This window comes from Saccopteryx bilineata, chromosome 3 (genome assembly GCF_036850765.1).
Source record: "Saccopteryx bilineata isolate mSacBil1 chromosome 3, mSacBil1_pri_phased_curated, whole genome shotgun sequence".
In the NCBI taxonomy this organism is placed as follows: Eukaryota; Metazoa; Chordata; class Mammalia; order Chiroptera; family Emballonuridae; genus Saccopteryx; species Saccopteryx bilineata.
The window spans coordinates 131,480,619-131,501,407 of record NC_089492.1 but is presented as its reverse complement, the minus strand read 5'-3'; the positions used below and the strand labels follow the sequence as shown (position 1 = coordinate 131,501,407).

General features: G+C 48.9%; 1 protein-coding gene across 1 annotated transcript in view; it reads right to left on the bottom strand.

The window, feature by feature from the left end:
• Positions 1–20,789, bottom strand: part of HK2 (hexokinase 2) — a 66,932-nt gene that overhangs the window by 8,550 nt on the left and 37,593 nt on the right. The window contains exons 3-12 of the mRNA XM_066267481.1: positions 18,646–18,794; positions 12,338–12,457; positions 11,605–11,700; positions 10,684–10,783; positions 10,189–10,372; positions 7,299–7,454; positions 5,738–5,971; positions 3,831–4,135; positions 1,465–1,613; positions 1,100–1,219 (exon numbers count right to left, since the gene is read on the bottom strand). Coding sequence (XP_066123578.1) covers positions 1,100–1,219; positions 1,465–1,613; positions 3,831–4,135; positions 5,738–5,971; positions 7,299–7,454; positions 10,189–10,372; positions 10,684–10,783; positions 11,605–11,700; positions 12,338–12,457; positions 18,646–18,794 — 1,613 coding nt within the window. The remainder of the gene's footprint in view (positions 1–1,099; positions 1,220–1,464; positions 1,614–3,830; positions 4,136–5,737; positions 5,972–7,298; positions 7,455–10,188; positions 10,373–10,683; positions 10,784–11,604; positions 11,701–12,337; positions 12,458–18,645; positions 18,795–20,789) is intronic.

Here is a 20,789-nt window from a genome sequence, read left to right as displayed (position 1 = left end):
TCTTGTATGTTGCCATGATGGTTAATTGAGATAACACGTGTAGAAAGCCTGGCAGAGTAACTAGCATAAAGTGCTTTAAAAAATGTTAGTTGTGGCCCTGGCCGGTTGGCTCAGCGGTAGAGCGTCGGCCTAGCGTGTGGAGGACCCAGGTTTGATTCCCGGCCAGGGCACACAGGAGAAGCGCCCATTTGCTTCTCCACCCCTCCGCCACGCTTTCCTCTCGTCCCCTCCCGCAGCCAAGGCTCCATTGGAGCAAAGATGGCCCGGGCGCTGGGGATGGCTCTGTGGCCTCTGCCCCAGGCGCTAGAGTGGCTCTGGTCGCAACATGGCGACGCCCAGGATGGGCAGAGCATCGCCCCCTGGTGGGCAGAGCGTCGCCCCTGGTGGGCGTGCCGGGTGTATCCCGGTCGGGCGCATGCGGGAGTCTGTCTGACTGTCTCTCCCTGTTTCCAGCTTCAGAAAAATGAAAAAAAAAAAAGAAAAAAAAAATGTTAGTTGTTGCGTGACCAGGCAGTGACACATCAGCCTGGGACACAGAGAACCCAGGTTCGAAACCCCAACATTGCCGGCTTGAGCACGGGCTCATCAGCTTGAGTATAAGGTCACTGGCTCAAGCATGGGATCATAGACATGACCCCAGGGTCACTGGCTTGAGCCCAAGGTCAATGGCTTGAGTAAGGGATCACTTGGTCTACTGTAGCCCCCAGGTCAAGGCACATACGAGAAAGCAATCAATGAACAACTAAGGTGTCACAATGAAGAATAGATGCTTCTCATCTCTCTCCCTTCCTGTCTGTCTGTCCCTCTCTATCCCTTTCTCTCTCTCACCAAAAAAAAAAAAAGAAAAAGAAAAAAAAACTGTTAGTTGTTAATATTTTGATTAGCATCTTCATTGTCATCCCAAAGATTGTTACAGTTGAGCTAACCTATTTAACCACCACTGGCTCTGACTTACTCATTTCCACCAACAGGCCCCTGTTCACAAGTGGTCACTCATGCCCTTCTTTTTCTCCTCTAAGCCCAACTTTCTGGCCTGCTCCTAACTCTGGCTGGTGTAGAGTCAGTGAGCCCACAGGAGAGCCCTCAGGAAGGCCGTTACCTCATCCAGGCTGTTCTGCTGGCACGGGAAGGAGAAGGTGAAGCCCAGGGGCAAGGACACGCCCTTCATGCCCATGTACTCGAGGAAGTCCGCGATGCACTGGACGATATGGTCGAAGAGCTGCAGGGAGAAGCTGGGCTCTAAGGGAGGGGAGGGGGCCCTGGCCAGGGCAGGCTTCCCCTAGTAAGGCTGGAGCACGAGTGAGGCCTCCATCCAAGAGGAATGCAAGGTCAGGTGTAATCCTGAGTAAGGCCAGCCCTGGCCCACATAGCCCTCCCTGGGACCATAATGAGCAGAGAAAGCACTGCCCTCCCAGGCAAGCGGGTGTCTCCCAGGGCCCCCTCTCGGAGATGCCCCCGCCTCACCTCGTCCCCTGTGCCATGCATGACCTCCTGCGGGATGGAGTAGATCTTGTTGTGCATCTCCACTCCGCGCCGCTTCCCGTTCCTCACGCGCACCAGCAAGACCCGGAAATTGGTACCCCCGAGGTCCAAGGCCAGGAAATCACCTTTCTCTGGAAAATAAACCCGGGAAGATAATGAGTGGGGCATCACCACTTGACCACAGCAGAGACAGGGTCCAAAGGACCCTCCTCTAAAGGGCAGCTCTCCCAGGGGGACCTTGAATAACCTAAGGGGTAATAAGCCCTCGGTCAGGAAAATATGACCCCAGGACCAGAGACCTGCTGGCTTAGCGGTTTCCAACGACTTCAAGCAGCAAGGCCCCAGTCTCAACAAGGTATGCAGAACAAGGGAAAGGGTGACACAGCCCACCGTGTCACCTCTCAAAAATATCTCTGTGTTTTTGGTTACCACAAAAATCTGTCCAGAGGGACAGACTCTCGGCCGCACGGCCTGCACAGTGGAGTCTGTATCACGCATAAACTCCCCCTGAGATATTGTTTGTTTTTTTTTAAATAATAAAAAAAATCTCAACATGCCATCCATGCTAAATCAAAAGCCACCTTATGTTAGGTTCTGGAACAGAGAAGGAATGGCAGAGCCAAACACCCCCCTCTGTTGGGCAGTCACCCTGTGTTTCACGCCTCACACAGTGCTCATGCGACCCTCGGGCAGCCCAGAGAGCCAAGGACTGAGCTCCCCTCTGAGGGAGCGAGACCTGGCTGAGATAGGTTGAGTCACGTGCCCAGGGCCACACGGCCAGAAGAGGGTAGAGCAAGGGCCACGTCCCAGTCCCTACCTCTGGAATGTGTACCAGTTGTGCTACAAAGGCCTGCTCAATGATCATTTTCCAAGAATTGAGAAAAAACTGCCGTTTCTTTGGTTGTGAGAGATAAATCAAGGATCTGTGATATTTTTCTGTAAAGTGCTGGGCAGTCAACATTTTAGGCCTTGTAATCTAGTCTCCGTTGCAAGCACACAGCTTTGCCACAGCAATGCAAAGCAGCCATAAACAGTATGTAGACAAATGGGCATGACTGTGTACTAATAAAACTTTATTTACAAAAATAGATGGTGGGCCAGGTTTAGTCTGTGGGCCTTACTATGCCAACCCCTCACTGAGGGCTTACAACAGCTGGCCCTGGAACCAAAAATCCCTGGGTTTGAATCCCAGCTCTGCTGTTTCCCAGCTGTCTGAACTTGGGCAAGTTTCTTCATTTCTCTGTGCCTTAGTTCTGTGCTAAACATAAGTCTGTTAATAAACAAAATTAACAACCAATCTCTGTTAACAGGTAAAGATTAAATGACTTGAGGTATTAAGTGCTTAGAGAAGTGCTTGGCACATAGTAACTACTCATCACTGTTCAAATTTTAGCAGAGGAAGCCTTGATCGAGCTTACTGAACACTAAAATTTCCTAGTACAGACAGTCCCCAGCATAAGACAGTTGGACTTAATGATGTTTTTGTTTTTGTTTTTTTTTTTCTTTTTTAAAAAAGCTGGAAACGGGGAGAGATAGTCAGACAGACTCCCGCATGCGCCCGACCGGGATCCACCCGGCACGCCCACCAAGGGGCGACGCTCTGCCCACCAGGGGGCGATGCTCTGCCCCTCCGGGGCGTCGCTCTGCTGTGACTAGAGCCACTCCAGCGCCTGGGGCAGAGGCCAAGGAGCCATCCCCAGCGCCCGGGCCATCTTTGCTCCAATGGAACCTCGGCTGAGGGAGGGGAAGAGAGAGACAGAGAGGAAGGAGAGGGGGAGGGGTGGAGAAGCAGATGGGCGCTCCTCCTGTGTGCCCTGGCCGGGAATCGAACCTGGGACTCCCGCACGCCAGGCCAACGCTCTACCACTGAGCCAACCGGCTAGGGCCCTTAATGATGTTTTTATTTTACAATGGTGTGAAAGCAATTGGCATTCAGTAGAATCCATACTTCAAAGTTTGATCTTTTTCTGGGCTCGTGATATGAGGTACAACACTCTTGTGAGGTTGGGCAGCAGCAGCAAGCCACCGCTCCTAGTGAGCCGCGTGATCACCGGGGCAAACAAGCAGCACTCCTTGGTGTAGTCACTGTGTCACACGATTTTGCCCAACTGTTGACTAATGTATATGTATGTGTTCTGAGCACATTTAATGTAGGCTAGGCTATGCTGTGATGTTTGGTGGGTTAGGTGTATTAAATGCATTTCTACTTATGATGGATTTATTGTTGACATTTGGAGAAACATGTTCTGGTCTAAACATCCAATGCTAAAGCTAAGGAATCCTCACAGAGTGTCAACTCCAGGACAAAGATGCACCCTGGTGAGCTGGGTGGCAGCCCTGCCAGGTACCTGTGCCATCAGGGGTGGCGCACACGTAGGTGGGCAGCATCTTGACAGGGGCAATGGCATGAGTCTCCTTGCGCAGACCTCGCTCCATTTCTACTTTCATCCTCCTCTTGATTTCCAGAAGCTGCTCGCGGCTCAGCTTCAGGGGCTCCAAGATCTTCTGGCGAGCGCGGTGTTGGTCGGCCAGCCGGTAGGCCACTGCTGTCACCATGGCTGCCCCCTTGCCACTGCCATCCTCAGAGCGCAGGAAGCGGACATCGCAGTCAGGCACCAGGCGCCGCACGGTCTTGTGAAGACGCTTGGCAAAACTGCAGTCACCGAGACAGGGGAAAAGATGGGTGTCCACAGCTAGGGTCAGTGGTGCTAATGGCTAGGGCCTTAGCTCACCACCTAGGCGCAAATGCCAAAAGGCACCTGCAGAAGCAGATGCTGCCCTGAACATCCCCTCCCCACTCTTTTCCCAACTGGATCAAAGCTCAGATATTCAACTGTGCCCACCCTGGTTGGGTTGAACGCCTGCTGAAAGGAAAAGACCGTTCAAGGAAGCCACTATCCCCTGCAGGCCATTCAGTGGTTTCCAACCACCAGTCCGCGGACCAGTGATTGGAAAACACTGACACAGACCTCCTCGACCCACAGGCCACAGCTCCTCTGCCCATGTATCAGCCTCTTTGCCGGAGCAGCCCAATGGAATCAGGTGATTCTGACACCAACTACTATTCATATTTCATCACTCATGTCATTAGATGTTGTCTGGGAAAGACCCAAACCAAAAAATGTTAAAACGCTCTTCTGGATTTTGGCCTCTCTTCGGCCAATTTCTGCCAGAGATTCCAAAGATGTCTGAACAGGTACGTACAGCAAGAAATCTTGGGTGGTGGCTGCTTTGAGCCATGGTCTCCAGGACCTCAGCACTCTAGGTGTGCTCTGTGGGCCTGCAGCATCGCGGGGCTGAACCCAGAACTTCTTTTTCTTTTTTTTTTTTAAGATTTTATTTATTCATTATAGAGAGGGGGGAGAGAGAGAGAGGGAGAGAGAGAGAGAGAGAGAGAGAGAGAAGGGGGGAGGAGCTGGAAGCATCAACTCCCGTATGTGCCTTGACCAGGCAAGCCCAGGGTTCTGAACCGGCGACCTCAGCGTTTCTAGGTCGACGCCCCATCCACTGCGCCACCACAGGTCAGGCTGAACCCAGAACTTCTGAACCTGAATCAGCCTCTTAGCAAGATCCCTAAGGGATTTGTATGCACTTTAGTTTTTGAAGCACTGGACTCGGAGGCCAGGAAATGGTGGGGCTAAGACTTCAGCATCAACCAGTTCAGTCAAGGAAGGTCCATTGACCTGGCACTCATAATAGGTGAACATGATGGGATAAGTGGGTACAATCTTCTATGTCCCAACTGAAATTTTCATATTTTGGCACTTATGACCTACGGGACCAAACATGAAGGGCAGGGCAGGATCAATTTAATACCCAGGTTGGCCAGAGAGGCTGATAACCCACTGGGCTGGGGGGGCCCCTGGCAGAGGACACAGCACCTAAAGGGACCAGCAAGAATCAAGAGAGAGTCAAAGAAACAAGTAAGAAAAACATTAACGACTAAACAAAAGGATAGCAACAAGAGCCCCAAGTGGCAGGAGAGCTCTGAGTAGGTCCCCTCCCCCACTCCAATTGTCAGCAGCCTTCAGAAATTGCCTCCACCCACACCACAAATGCCACTTTCTCAGCTCCCACTTACCCAGCTGGGAACTTTTTGTCTACAAAGACCCTCAACTCCACAGTCCATCTCCACCACCCCAGAATGCAGAAAGAGTTGGCCCCTGGAATCAGTCGCTGGTTTCTCTCTCCAGCCTGTCAGGGATCTCCAAGGGCTCTCAGAGCTCCATCACTAGAGGTAGCAACATTGACTCACTGAGGATGTTTCTTGTAGACAGAGCCGTCAACCCCAATGGTAGAGCGCAGCCGCTCCACGCCCTTGTTCTCCTTGATCCGCCAGAGCACAGCCGCCAGGGTGGCCGCGCACAGGTTGGCTGAGCGTGTGGACACAACCTGGCAGACCCGGTGAGTGGCCACGCAGTCCTCCTGTGTCGGGTCTATACCCAGCCGCACCAGGATCTCGTGGGCCTTCCGGATCCCATCCTTCTCCCTGGGAGAACAGAAAGAAGGTGTGTGGGCACATGATCAACCCACTGTGGCCAGTGGGAGCGGGGTGTGCGGGCTGAGGAGAAACCCCTCAGCTCAGCAAACACTGTCTCCCAGAGAGGGCAGACACCACTGCTCTGCCCACCAATGGGGTGTTGACAAGGAGGAGAAACACAACTAAGGTGCTTCTCCCAGAGAGACAGACAGACAGATACACACACACACACACACACACATACTGGTACCATAGGCACCTCTCTTTCCCCATCTGATGAGAAAACTAATATTTCTTACGCACACACTATGTAAGGAAAAGGCCCTGTTCTCAGGGCTTTATACACCGAGTTGTGTGTGTGAGTTGGTACATTTCCTTGTGTCGTGAGGTAGAGGGAAGGATGTTCCTACTAGTCACCACCTTTGTGTGATCTCAGTTGTGGAGCCCTAATTTCTATAAAGCAGTCAGAATCTATTGCACTTCACAATGGAGTGAGCACTGCTTTAACTTGTGCTAAGACAGGCTGAGGACTGGTACTACGAGAGCAGCAGTCTTCTTAGGGGAACTGAGTGCCTCACAAATCTGAGCACTTTCCTCCCCAGTGTTTAACAAGTAGGCACAGCTCCTACAGGAGTTTCTATTTCAAGTCATTTGAACTGTTTTACCATTCTCTTTACACCAAAATCACCTCCTTTCCACCATCTGGTCCCCAAAGCTACAGGGCCTCCTCAAACCTCAAGTGGAAGCCTCAAGAGCAGAAAAGAAGGCCCAACTCTGGATATTGCCAATGAAAAGCAAAAATCAGGCCATCCTCACTCCAGCTCTGCTGCCCCATGAAAATGCAGCCTCGGCTCTACCTACTGGAACTGAATGAGTGTCTCTCAGGGCCATCAAGGACCGGTTTTTCTGTATGAAGCAGGGGTCAGAATGGAGGCCTTTTTGATAATCCCCAACAGAGAATGAAATGTCAGAGCTTCAGCAGAAGTGAAAGGAAATAGATGAAAAGGAACTGCTAAGGGGTCCATGGGCAGCTTCCTTCATTAAGCCAAGAGCCCCACCCTCAACCCATGCCAAGCGGGAAAGCAAGTGTGACATCTCTGCATTTGGAGGCCAGCCAGTCCCAGCACCGCGAGTCACTCCGGTTGTCAGCGTGCTCAAAATGGGCGAGAGTGGAGACTTTCTGGTCAGTGATATCCAGCCACAGACCCACCACGGCCCATGTTGGGCGAGACCCTCCTGCTGTCCACCTTTGAGGGGTCAAGAACCAGTGCCTCTTCCTCGCTTTCCAACTTCCTTGTCCACTTTTCAGTGAAAAGAGAGGGACCTGAAAGCTTACCCTTCAATATCAGAAACATCTTTGGTCTCAAAGCGGCCCTTGGCGAGGAGTTCAGGGCTGAGCTTCCCCCGGAAGAGCAGCTCCTCCTTGGCCATCTTCACCAGGATCAGCCTCACCAGTTCCCCCATGTACATCCCACTGATCATCTTCTCAAATCTGCAGAAAGATATAAATCAGAAAACAAATAAAGTACCTGCTGTTTCTAGGCGTGAACTCAAAAGCATGCCTGTGAAGGCAACATGCACACGCATGAAACTTCAACAAGTGTTAGAGGCTGATGCACAATGAAGCGTTGACTCGTGTGGCACTGACGGGGAACGGGTTGTATGGATGGCAGCTCCGGGCAAGCCTGGAGGAGCTAGGAGCTTCGCTGTCCCTGCAGGCAGGTGGACCTTGAACTATGGAGAAGGACGGGCCCTTAAAAGGCACATAAAACATCCATGGAATATGGGACATTCTGGAATAGCCTGAATTTTAAGCTAGGTAAATTACATGTAAGGTAGTGAGTTAAAAAAAATTTTTTTTCTAGCAAGGAAGTGATTTTTGAAAATGAAGCCTAATGTAGAAGAAACTTCAATCTTTATTTACAAGAGAAAAAGGTCAATCTGATTCAATTGGGGGGGGGGGGGAGAACAAACCCAGCAACTCATCATCTCACATTGGCCCTGCCCCCTTGGAGGTTTGGGAATTCCTAAGAAAAGTGTGAAAACCACCAGGGGTGGTGGGGGAGGAGTGGGGGTGGGGCAAGATTAGAAAAGCAGGTTGGGACAGTGGAGAAAAGACCAAAATGCCACAATGTCTCTCTGGAATAGGGGAGTGAGATACGCTGGATGTTTCTGGGCAGGCAGGTGATAAGACAAACAAAGGCATGTTTAAGAACCACTAAGGCCCGCCCCACGCTGAGGGCAGTCGGGTAATTTATTTCTTCAACACTAGATGGCACTGTTTTCTTTAGATGACTGTTTCTGTCTCAGACTTGGTGAGGGAAGAAACCAAGCCCTTACAATTCTTTTTGTCAAAGGCCCTTTCTTGATATCTCAGAAAGGATCTGAGTCCTAGGGAGAAGAGGCCCCCAGGGCCTGTGGGCATTAACTAGGTCAGGCTTCACCAAGGGGGCCCACAGCAGGGATGGGTAAGGACTCAGATGTCTCCTGGTACATTCTACTAGAGAGGAAGTGGGCCCTCAGGAAGTGACTTGCTCAAGACCCAGAGTCAGGTATGACAGAATTGGAGCTAAGTGAAGTGCTGGCTAAACTACTTAAGCGAAGAGTGCATTTGAAATGGGTTTTTTCCCCCATTGAATTTACTGGGGCGGCACTGGTTAATAGAATGATACAAGTTTCAGGTGTACAATTCTATAATACATCCTCTGTACACTGCACTGTGCTCACCACCCCACGTCAGAGCCAGCACGGCCAGTGGCCCGGGAGGCGGACTGGTTTCAACAAAGAACCCGTGTGCCTGCCTCAGCAGCATGGTGGTCCTGTGGAGGTCGGAGGGGGTCCAGGGGAGCTCTGAGGTGTGGGCGGCTCTGAAAGTCTTCATTCCAGGTTTTAACAACACTTTGTTTCTGTCAACTCTTGGAAAATATTTATTTAGAAATATACAAAAAGTCAAAAAAAGTTCCTGCTGGGGCCCAAGAATGACTTTGGGGCCACCTGGATTTGATTTGTTTAAGGCTAAGGCAGTGGTGGGTTGCCAAGGCCAGGCTGGCAATGCTGTCTTCTGACACTTCAGGGGCATGTGGCTCCTTGGGAGGCTCCTTGGAGTGGTGTGGGTGTGCCTCGCTGACAGGCAGGCATCGGAGTGAGTGCCTTTCAGTCCATAAATTCCTCACCAGCCTTGGACATAGCCAGTGTGCTCCTATGAAAGTTATATGTAAACAGACTTTCGCTTCAACATGTGAGAAAGCTTGTGACTTAAATAAACCACGCGTCCTTGAGGAATAAGGAGTCTCCCTGTAAAGAAGGCTCCCAGCGCTGAGTTGGTTTAAAGGGTTGGATTCTCCTCTCCATCCAGAGGTCAGCACTACAAACCTTCCTGCCACAGTCCCGGCAATGAGACCACAGAGGGTCTGGATTGCTCAAAAACATTTTGTAATTGCCTTCAAAGCTTGCTGCAATCCCTATTTCAAGATCTTTAAGGGACATGTGGCAAACATTTGTGAGAGTGAAATAATATTTTGTAAGAGTCAAAAGTCACTGGATACCAAGTCTGACCAGGCTGGAAAGTATAATAATCAGGGTCCAAATGTTGGAGCCCTTCCTCCAGTTCACCCCAGGGCCCCGGCTGGGCCACAGGTCCAGGGAAAGCGGCCGAGGAGGCACCTTAGCCAACTTTTGCACAGGCCATGGGTCTGGATACTGCTGGGGTGGGAGGCCTGGCACTCTGTGGGGTCCAGCCTAGCTCACAAGCAATGCTACCGGACTCTGAGTCACAGCCTCGGCCAGTAATTAGGAGTCATCTATCATAGCCTCGTCGTCATCTGGGCAGAGACAGGGGTGGGAGCTAGAAAAGCAGCTTTCAGAGACCCAAATCTTGGCAGCCTCAACACTTTGCTATGTGGCTCAAAAACTGTTTCTAAAGGCAACCTACAACTTGCAGATGGGAAGAAAGAGCAGGGCCACACAGACTCAGACTGTGACTTTCTAAAACTACTGTTCTGAAGGACAAACCATTATTACCTGGTATGTCCACTTGCTCTCTTCTTTTAGAGCCCTCTCAGGAATTTATAGTCATAATGTGTGTAATGAGCACAAAGTCCCATAACCCATGTGCGCCTTGGCAACCTTTGGGGAACACAGACTGTAAAGCAAAAATGAGAACCACCCCCTGCACTGGCTAGCCCCCTACTCAACCCCTGAGTCCACTCCCCAAGCCCTCTGCTCACAGTTGCTTCCCGGGGTTCAGGGAGCCCATGTCGATCTCCTGGTCAAACTCAGTGCGGATGTCATCGAGCACGCCGTCGTCCCCAAAGGCACCCCACTCCATGTTGATGCACATCCGCCCCTCGTCGCCCTCCACCATGTCAATGTGGCGCATCTCTTCCATGTAGCAGGCATTGCTGCCCGTGCCTGGCCGAAACAAGGGACTGCTCAGCACGAAGCCACACTGTCTTCTCCCCAGTACCCATCATGACCCTACCCCACCATCCTGACACTGCTCAGGGTGGCTGGGATTTCTCAGAGCAGACTTTTGGGGCATCCCAAATATGGTCCACTCTGCTAACACCTCCAACTACCGGCGTGGCCCTGCCAAGTGACCATACAGTTATCTTTCAATATGAAGTACAAAGGAACATCCAGGCCATTGACCCCTCCTCCCTTTCCAGCCCTCACCCCCATCCATTGGCCAACACCAGGCCTCACACCCAGTGCTCACACACCCACAATGAGACCAATCTCGCAGTTCTGGTCATCATAGCCACAGGTCATCATGGTCCCAACTGTGTCATTCACCACGGCCACAATATCAATATCAAAGTCCTGCAGGCATAATAAGAGAGATCTGACCTTCACCATCACAGAAAGGTCACAGATGTGAAACTAGAGAGCAAGAGTAAGACACACAGCTCAGAGGCAGTAGGATGAGGCAGTAACAGAGCTGCCTCCTGCAGCATCCTACTCAAAACCAAAAAAGGTTATAGCTGGAGCTTGGGCCCAGGTCCACTCTAACAGCTGCACCTCACTCCCCACCCTGCCTGCCCTCATCATGGGGGACTTTTGGACACCAGCCCCGCAATCTAGTTGATAGCCATCACTGCACTACGAACAGCCTGTCTTGTCATCATTGTCATCTCTCTTTCTTCTTCTTTTCTTTGTCTTTCCCTCTCAGAAAGTCTTATCCTTCTGTGACCTTTACCTTGTCTTCTCTCTGCCCCATTCTACCCTAATACCAACATCATCTCAGCTTTCATACTTGAAAATGATATTCAAGTCTTTTTCAGGTTAAGAATGAAAGGGTTGTTTTTGCATCCCAGCTGATTATTTATCTATCACGATCATCTGAGACCCTGAAGGTATCTGGTCATTTATAAGATTCTTGGCAAGGTAATCATTTTACAATAAATGTTAAATCATTATATGGTATATCTTAAACTGATACAGAGCTCTGTGTCAATTATATTTCAATAAAACTGGTTTAAAAAAATGTTATTCGATAAACATCTCAGGGAAGAAGAAGAAAAAAATAACCTCACCTTAAGAATCCCAGAAGGTTGAGGACAGGCTGGGGAAGACTTCAGAGTAGACCCAAAAGAGCCTCAAACCCCAAGTGCCTGCTGCCCTGTCCCTGCCACCCTACTCACCCCTCTCCTCTGGATGGCCTTCCGAATCAGAGTAACTACGTCTTTGCCTTCCACACCACTGGACTTGAATCCTTTAGTCCATGAGACCAGGAAACTCTAGAAAATGACCAATGATTGAACATTAATTTTCACGAAACCAAGACCACATTCCTCAAACAACCATTAGTGTGGAGCCATCTGCAGTGGGGCTAACTAAACTAAAGCCATGCTTGAATCTGTATATTGCTTCCTAACTAGCTAAGATAAGTCCGAGCCCCATCAAAGACCCAGAAAGGAAATGGAATGATTTCTTCTTGATCAACTGACCCCAAAAGTGAAAAGGGCAGGCTACAGAACCGCCAAAATAAGATACTTGTAACCTCTCATCATAACTCCTCAGGTATCTTTCTGCCAAAGACCTTTATCACAACACTTTGGATGAAAGGATTTCCTGACTAATTTCTCGTGCCTGTTTCCCTAAGAGGGATAAGGATAATGTACAATATATGTAGAGTTGGGCATTGTCCTTTGAGGAGCAGGTGATAAGACTACCCCTCCTCCATTATGTCCTCATCATCCCCCATACTCACACACACTCACCCAGAAACACAGAACTCTCAATATTCAAACATCACCCACACAAGCATCAGAGCCACGTACATCACCACTGCAGCAGGTGGCTCAGAGTTCTTCCTCATCCTCTCAGCCCAAACAATAAAACAACAGAAGTTTCTGAAGAACTTATCTTACTTACCTCATCTAGTTTCGTTTGGATGCAGGGGAAAGAGAATGTAAAGCCCAAGGGGAGCTTCTTGTCTTTGATTTGCAGCTTATCCATGAAGTTAGCCAGGCATTCGGCAATGTGGTCAAACAGCTAAGGGCACACAACACAGGAAGAAGAGCATAGTGATTAAGAGCATGAATTTTGGGCTCTGAATGGAACTAGCTGAATTCATGCCAGGTATGTAGCCCCTGTGAAGTCTTTATTGCCCACTCTAGAACATGGGGATGATAATTGTACTGAACTTCAGAGTTACAAAAGGATTAAATGAGTCAGTACATATAACGGCTTAATATTAGTTTATGCTAATTAAATACTGTGTTCCACTTAAACCATTTATCCATATCACTATCAAAATAATCCTATGAGGCAGGGAAAACTATAACCACAGCTAATGAGAAAGTCACTGCATGCCCTAGAAACAGAACATCCTTTGGTGTCCTTGCCAGAACCACTCCCCCTGACATTAATGCACAGCTGAATGTCTTACCAGAAAGGGGAGCCCATCTCAGTGTCAGGAAGTACTTTAACATTCTTTTCTCCTGTGATTGGTGAGAGTGGCTGGGACATTTTCTGTTGGCGTTCTATGATGGGACTTAATATGGCCTGACCTGTGGTGGCGCAGTGGATAAAGTGTCGACCTGGAAATGCTGAGGTCGCCGGTTCGAAACCCTGGGCTTGCCTGGTCAAGGCACACATGGGAGTTGATGCTTCCAGCTCCTCCCCCCCCCTTCTCTCTCTCTGTCTCTCCCTCTCCTCTCTAAAATGAATAAATAAATAAATAAATAAATAAATTTTAAAAATAACTAACATATTTTTCCTCCATTCTAGAAAACTAATTTCTTGAGGGCAATGTAAAGGAATTATCTTTGCTTTCTAAATTTAAAATGGAACACTCAGAGAATTAATGAAAAGCACTGGAGAATACACAGGATTTTGTGGGTGGGCAGCCTCATGATCATGACCATTTAGCAGGCCTGCAGCGCACTGGAAAAATTCTAAACCTAAGAAAAAACTGTATTCGTAATTGCCCAGGTTTTCAATCAGCCCCAAAGCCCACACAGTTCCATGGCTTCCTTCTTGCCCACTAGGCATCCTCAAAAACAGTTGGTGACCTCTCCAGATGCTTAGAGTGGGGCATTCTGGTACAAAAAGTAAGCAGAGGACAATAGATTGAGCTGATTCCAAGAGCCTGGTTGACCAGATGGCAAAATCTAAAAGCCAAAGGGGGAAAGGAGAAAAACATTTATTTTCCTCTCCAGGTAGAGGTGTGGAAGATTCCGAAGTGTGGTTCTGAACCAACAGTATCACCACCAATGCAAATTCTAGGGCCCAAATCCAAACCTGCTGCATCAGAAAAGGCCCCCGCTGATCCCAAAGCAGTGGTTAGAGAACCACTGCTATTAACCACCAAAAGTATTTGCATTGATAAAGGAACTGAGAGATTGTGAGTGGCAGGCTCGGCTGAGAGGCCCACTGGCTCCCTAGATGACTCGGATATTTCAGTGGGGGGGGGGGGGGTCCAGGAAGACAAGGCCACCCCATCTAGCACGTAGTCAACTTTAACCAAACTTCTTGTATCAATCCTGTCCCTCTGATCACCAGCAATAGTCACTTCAGCTGATTCTAAAATCAATCTCTAAACCAAAGCAACCTCCAAGAGCAAAGACAGGGCCTTCTCACTAAGAGGTTCACCTATGCACAAGAGCTAACTCCCTCAAGCAGAGGTCAAGGATTTAATATGTAAATAGGGTTTCTAGATAGCTAGTCAGAAAGTTCTGGTCTTCTGTTGGAAAGTGGATCGGAGACAGAATTTATGATATGGTTAAACCAAGTCCCAGCACCTTCTTCCTGGTACTCTAGTCAAAATGATCTTTAATACAAATAGTCTTTATCCAAAAAAGGAGGTGACTGAAGCTGTGCAGACAAGGCCAATCATTAGAGGTGGGGGAGGAAGGGCTTTAGAAGAGGGGAAAGGAGAATGGTTTCCCCTCACCCAGCCCTGATCACTGCTCCTTTCCAACTGCCCTGACAAGGGGAGGCAGTAAGAAGGCATTAGATAACGTGTTGCCCGATATAGGAGTCACTAACCATCTGTGGCTATTTCAATTAATTAGAATTTCAAAAATTAAAACCTCACTTCCTCAGTCATACTAGCCATATTTCAAGTGCTCAATGTCACAGGTGGCTCGTGGCTACCATATTGCAGCACAGGCTGATAAGGAAGAGTTCCACTATTCTGTTAAACAGTGCTGGGTTAGAAGAAACCAGGCTTTTAAAAACCGTGGAAGAGGAGACCATCTGCTTCTTTAATTAGAAGACTATCTCCAGTTTGTTAGCTGATGATCTGAAGGTAAGATGCTAGGAGAAAGAGCTAACACCTTCCTGCTATAAAAAAGGCTCAAAGGGCATCATTTTATGAAGTCAGAAAGGTTTCCTTTTCCTTATTGGTCTGAGAATCTGCTTACTTCCCTTCCCATAACACACATTTTATTTTGTTTTTGTTTTTGTTTTTGCATTTTTCTGAAGCTGGAAACAGGGAGAGACAGTCAGACAGACTCCCGCATGCGCCCGACCGGGATCCACCCGGCACACCCACCAGGGGGCGATGCTCTGCCCATCCTGGGCGTCGCCATGTTGCGACCAGAGCCACTCTAGCGCCTGGGGCAGAGGCCACAGAGCCATCCCCAGCGCCCGGGCCATCTTTGCTCCAATGGAGCCTTGGCTGCGGGAGGGGAAGAGAGAGACAGAGAGGAAGGCACGGTGGAGGGGTGGAGAAGCAAATGGGCGCTTCTCCTATGTGCCCTGGCCGGGAATCGAACCCGGGTCCTCCACACGCTAGGCCGACGCTCTACCGCTGAGCCAACCGGCCAGGGCCTCCATAACACACACTTTAAAAAATCGGAAGTGGCTGATATTACGATGTGTGATTCACTGCTCTCAAGGGGAAGTTCATGCACCAGGGACCCCAGAAAACAGGTTTTATCCAGGAACCCACATTGCCCAGATTCACAGATCTTCAAAAACCTTTGCAAGTTTTGGGGTTGGTGATTTATTCCATGTTGGTTTTGACTAATAAAATTTAAATTTTTATTTTTAAAATCCATTTGTTTTCCTCCAGTTAAAAAAATTAATGCCTGAAATAGAGAAAAGGGCACCAGTAATTCCACCACTGTGAATGTCCTTCCCATCTTTTTACCATGTTGTTTTCTGCTGCTTTTAGACATTTATTACTTCCTTTCCTTAGAGTTAAATAAACACCTATATTTTCTTCTTGTCTTTGTTTCATTTTTATTTAGCATTTCCTCCTTTATTAAAAACATTTTAATGCCATAATAGCTTCACAGTGTTTTCTAGGTGGGTCTCATAGACTTTTTTTTAAATTTAGACTAAAACATTTAGACCAGTGGTCCCCAACCCCCGGGCCACGGACTGGTACCAGTCCGTGGGCCATTTGGTACCGGTCTGCAGAGAAAGAATAACTTACATTATTTCTGCTTTATTTATATTTAAGTCTGAACAATGTCTTATTTTTTAAAAATGACCAGATTCCCTCTGTTACATCCGTCTAAGACTCACTCTTTTTTTTTTTATATTAATATTTTTTTATTAAATTTAATGCAGTGACAATGATAAATCAGGGTACATATGTTGAGAGAAAATATCTCTAGATTATTTTGACATTTGATTGTGCTGTATACCCCTCCCGCAAAGTTAAATTGTCTTCTGTCACCTTCTATCTGGTTTTCTTTGTGCCCCTCCCCTCCCCTAACCCCTCTCTCCTTCTTCACCCCCTCCCCCCTCCCCCAACCCCCCCGCCCCTGTTGCCATCACATTCTTGTTCATGTCTCTGAGTCTCATTTTTATGTCCCTTCTATGTATGGATTCATCTCAGTTTTTTTTCTGATTTACTTATTTCACTCCGTATAATGTTATCAAGGTCCATCCATGCTATTGTAAATGATCCGATGTCATCATTTCTTATGGCTGAGTACTCACTCTTTTTTTAAGATTTTATTTATTCATTATAGAGAGGAGAGAGAGAGAGAGAGAGAGAGAGAGAAGGGGAGGGAGGAGCAGGAAGCATCAACTCCCATATGTGCCTTGACCAGGTAAGCCCAGGGTTTTGAACTAGCAACCTCAGCGTTTCCAGGTTGACGCTTTATCCACTGCGCCACCACAGGTAAGGCCTAAGACTCACTCTTGACGCTTGTCTCGGTCACATGATTCATTTGTCCGTCCCACCCTAATGCTAATGGCTGGTCTGTGAAAATATTTTCTGACATTAAATCGGTCCGTGGCCCAAAAAAGGTTGAGGACCACTGATGTAGACCATGTATACTGGAGATAGCGACAACTGCAAAGGAGCGAAAATTTTCACAGCTCCAGGAACTCAGCCCCCTTCTCTAACCCCAGCATTAACACTAGAACAAGTGTGCCCTCAGGTCATGGCCCCCAAGGACACATTAAAGGTCTAAAATATCTTTCCAACATGTTCTACTCATGGCCCACAATTCCTTTCCCAGGAGGCGGCCTGTGTGGGGGAAACAGAACAAAGGTAGGAGGGGCTCCGCCTCTCCCGAGCCCTGTGTTTCATCCCCCCCATTCACTCTTTACTGAGAACAGGCTGGGCATAAAATATGGCAACAACAGCCAGTGCTAGAGCCGAGAGTGATCCCGATAGCTGTGCCAGCATCCAGGGGTGTCTTCGGTGGAATCTATCCATGGACTGAGAGCAGCTGGAGGAGGAGCAGAAAGAACACCCCAAGGCAAGATTCAGTACAGCAGAAGAGAGGGGATAGGTTCTGGTTTCCTGGACACTCAAGGGCAGAGAATAACGGCTGGACCTGTGGCTGTCACCTACCAACTGCCCAGATACATCTGATGTGGGGGCAGTGAGTGTCCACTTTGTAGGAGGGCTCTCCTGGGGGAACTCTTGAGAGGCAGAACCCCAAAAAGCCTGCCTCACAGGATCTCATGTCTGCAGGAGCACCAGCTCTTTTGGGGTGTATCTCCTACCTTGGAAGCAAGGGCAGGTAGCCAGGACCCAGGACCACCACATTGCCTAATTCCAGGGAGCACAACTCGTGTGACCACATCACGTGGCCTATAACGTAGACAGACCCCTCTCTACCCCCCCCCCCCAAAGTTGAGCACACTCAGGCTCTTGTCACATAGATCTAGCTTTGTGGCTTGCCTCTGGCCCCTCCCACTTCTGTGATCTAAAGCCAAGTCACTTAATCTTTCAAAGCCCAATCCCACACCTATAAAGTGGAGATAACAGGACCACCCAGCCTCATAGGGCTCATGTCAGAATAGAATGAGAAGATTCATAAATGTGATTTTGCTTAGCCTGACACACAATAGGTCATCATGTATCAGCTCCTCCTCCTAATGTAATGATGGTTACTCATCCCCTTCAACACATTACTGCTTTCTGCCTGATCAGTGGTGGTGCAGTAGATAGAGCATTGACGACTGATGCTGTCCCAGGTCCGAAACCCCAAGGCTGCCAGCTTGAGTTTAGGATCATAGACATGATCCCATGGTCTCAGGCTTGAGCCCAAAGGTTGCTGGCTTGGCTGGAACCCCTTTCCTTGCCACTGTCAAAGCATGTATGAGAAAGCAATCAATGAACAACTAAGGTGCCACACTTATGAACTGATGTTTCTCATCTATCTCCCTCTTGTCTGCCTCTCTCTCTCTTTAAAAAAAAAAAAAATTAATGGGCTTTTTTTTGGGCAGCGGGGGGGGGGGGGGGGGGGGGTATTCTAAGCAAATAACCACAAAGGCAAAGGGGCAGGTTCCATTTTCATGCAGTGCTATGATAACAACTGTGAGCTAAAAGGGCTGCAGAGTGACCACAGTGGCAGGTGGCAGTGTGAAACCACAATCGTGTATTCTGCTGACTCGCCATTCAGCAACACCACTAACAACCAGGTGGCAGGAGTACAGGCCCAGCCTCCAGACAACAGGCTTTCCTCTATAATCAACACGTGCAAGCAGACCTCAAAAGAGAGGGCAAAGAGGAACACCTCCTGCCACAACACATCCAGACTCCAGAGCCTCATGCACATGCTCGCTGCTCTCCGGCCCGTGTGCATCTCTCCTGATGGAGGCCCGCCACTCAGCTTCCAGGCATGGAGGGGGAGTACCATGCAGAGAAGTCAGGCTACCCAAGCTTCTGGCAGGATCTCCTCCCTCCAAATGACAGAGGAGGAGCAGCATCAGCTCCTGTGGGGCCCAGAGCCCCGATGGCCACTCTGAGAGAAGGTTCGAACCTGAGTGCCACTGCCTCGCATGATGTCCTCAGGGATGGCGTAGATCTGGTTCTCCATCTCAACCTTCTGTAGCCCATTGTCTGTTACTTTCACCCGAAGCACTCGAAAGTTGGTCCCTCCAAGGTCCAGAGCCAGAAACTCTCCGTGTTCTGCAGACAGGAAGGGGCACTGTTAATTAGGGAAAGACAAGATCAACGAGCTTCACAGAGGCCTAGACTTAAAATCCATGAGTCCTGCCATAAACAAGAGTCCTTAAAACCCATGAGGCCATAAATACTGGCCATCTCTGGTAATAGGATGTCCAGTGGGTCTTAACTTTTTCTACACATATATATGTATTATCTGGTTCTTTTTCTTAATGCTCAGCACTTTTATATTACTTTTAGAATTCATATAAACAATGAGACAGTTTCACATCCAATAATGGGCACCTACCCCCTCACAGAGCTCTGTCCCAGGGGCTTCCAGCCAAGTCCCCCTCAGGCTGATGGGGCCCCTCCAGCCCTGCACCAGGAGTCCCTGCCTGCTTTGTTCTTCATACCCCCAAGACATCCAGCACGCTGTGACAGGCCTGAGGGCCCCTGGGCCTCTGCCAAACTGATCCTTGTACAAAATTTACTCTCCATGTTCTCCTACAGCAGTGGTAGTCACCCTGGTTCCTACCGCCCACTAGTGGGCGTTCTAGCTTTCATGGTGGGCGGTAGCAGACCAACCAAAGTATAAATAAAAAGAAAGATTTAACTATAGTAAGTTGTTTTATAAAGATTTATTCTGCCAAACTTAGTGAAAATCCGATATAAAATACTTGGTAAGTAATTATTATTATATGTTTTAACTTGTTGTAACTCTGCTTTATAAATTTTATAAAGTAAAGTTACTTCCCTACTTTATAAATCACCATTACTGTGGAACCAGTGAGCGGTTAGAAAATTTTACTACTGACAGAGATACAAAAGTAGGCGGTAGGTATAAAAAGTTTGACTACCCCTGTAGTGATAACAATGTATAATAGGGCCGTGCGATGGGTGGACTAGGGTCCAAATGGCTATAAATTAAGGGGCCTAGCAAATAAGCTAAGTAGGTACTCAAAAAAAAAATATGAGAGCATATAAAACAATAGTCAGGCCAGCCGGCTATTCCATTCAGTCAAGCCACAGAGCTGGGGCGGAAAGGGGAGAGGGGCTCCTCACAGACACAGTGAATCAAGATCTTCAGGCCCCTGCCCCCCAGGAAACAGGTCATGCAGACAGCACACTTCCAGATGGTAATACACCGGCTGCAGGGACATGCTCCACTGTCCCTGCAGCCCCTCGTAGCACAGCAAAGTGCTACGAGGGGCTGAGGCCAGAGCCAGGACTGGGGAAGCAGGTAGGCTCGCGCCTCCGCAGCCGCCTCAACCAGTAATGGCTACTCCAGTCTTCTCCTGCCCAGCTACATCACACTTTATCAAAGGACACAGGGTTATTTCATTGGGGATTCAGTTATTGGCATGTTTGTTAACACAGCCCTCTCCCCCGGTGGGAAACTGCCCTGAGGGGAGGTGGAAAGGGCCAAGGGCTCAGGGAAAGGCTCTTATCAGCCAGGGTTTACTCTGTGCCAGATTGCCTCAGCAGCTCACCCTCAGGCCATGAGAAAGCCATGTCTGTCCCACTCCCAAGGGCACCCCGTACATCCCCGACAGTCCAGAGGGGCAACTTAGGGCAGACCTCATCCACCCAAGATTCCACTGGGACTTGGCACCGCACAACCAGGGTCTGGTGGCTCAATACACAGAGAATGTCTGAACTGGAGCCCTGTTACCTAGCTCAGAATGCTGGCCACTCTTTGGCCATGGCAAGTTCCTGAGCCCCTGAGCCTCCACAGCCCCATCTCTAAAATGGGAGTGTCATACATCATGAGGGGGAAAACTAGAAAATGTGCCTTGGGTACCCAGCACAGTGCCAAGAACTTAGGACACGCTCATTAAGTAATTTTCCATCCAGGCTCCTGGCAAACACTGCCGGTCAGTCACTCTTATCTGAGCCCTCCGGCCCAGTGTTAGGGCTTCCTCCCAGACTGAAAAGCAACTTCAGCACTGCAGGAAGAGACTGAAGAGTCCTGCCTATGAAAAGCCACCAGAATCTGCTCCAGTGATTTCATCATTC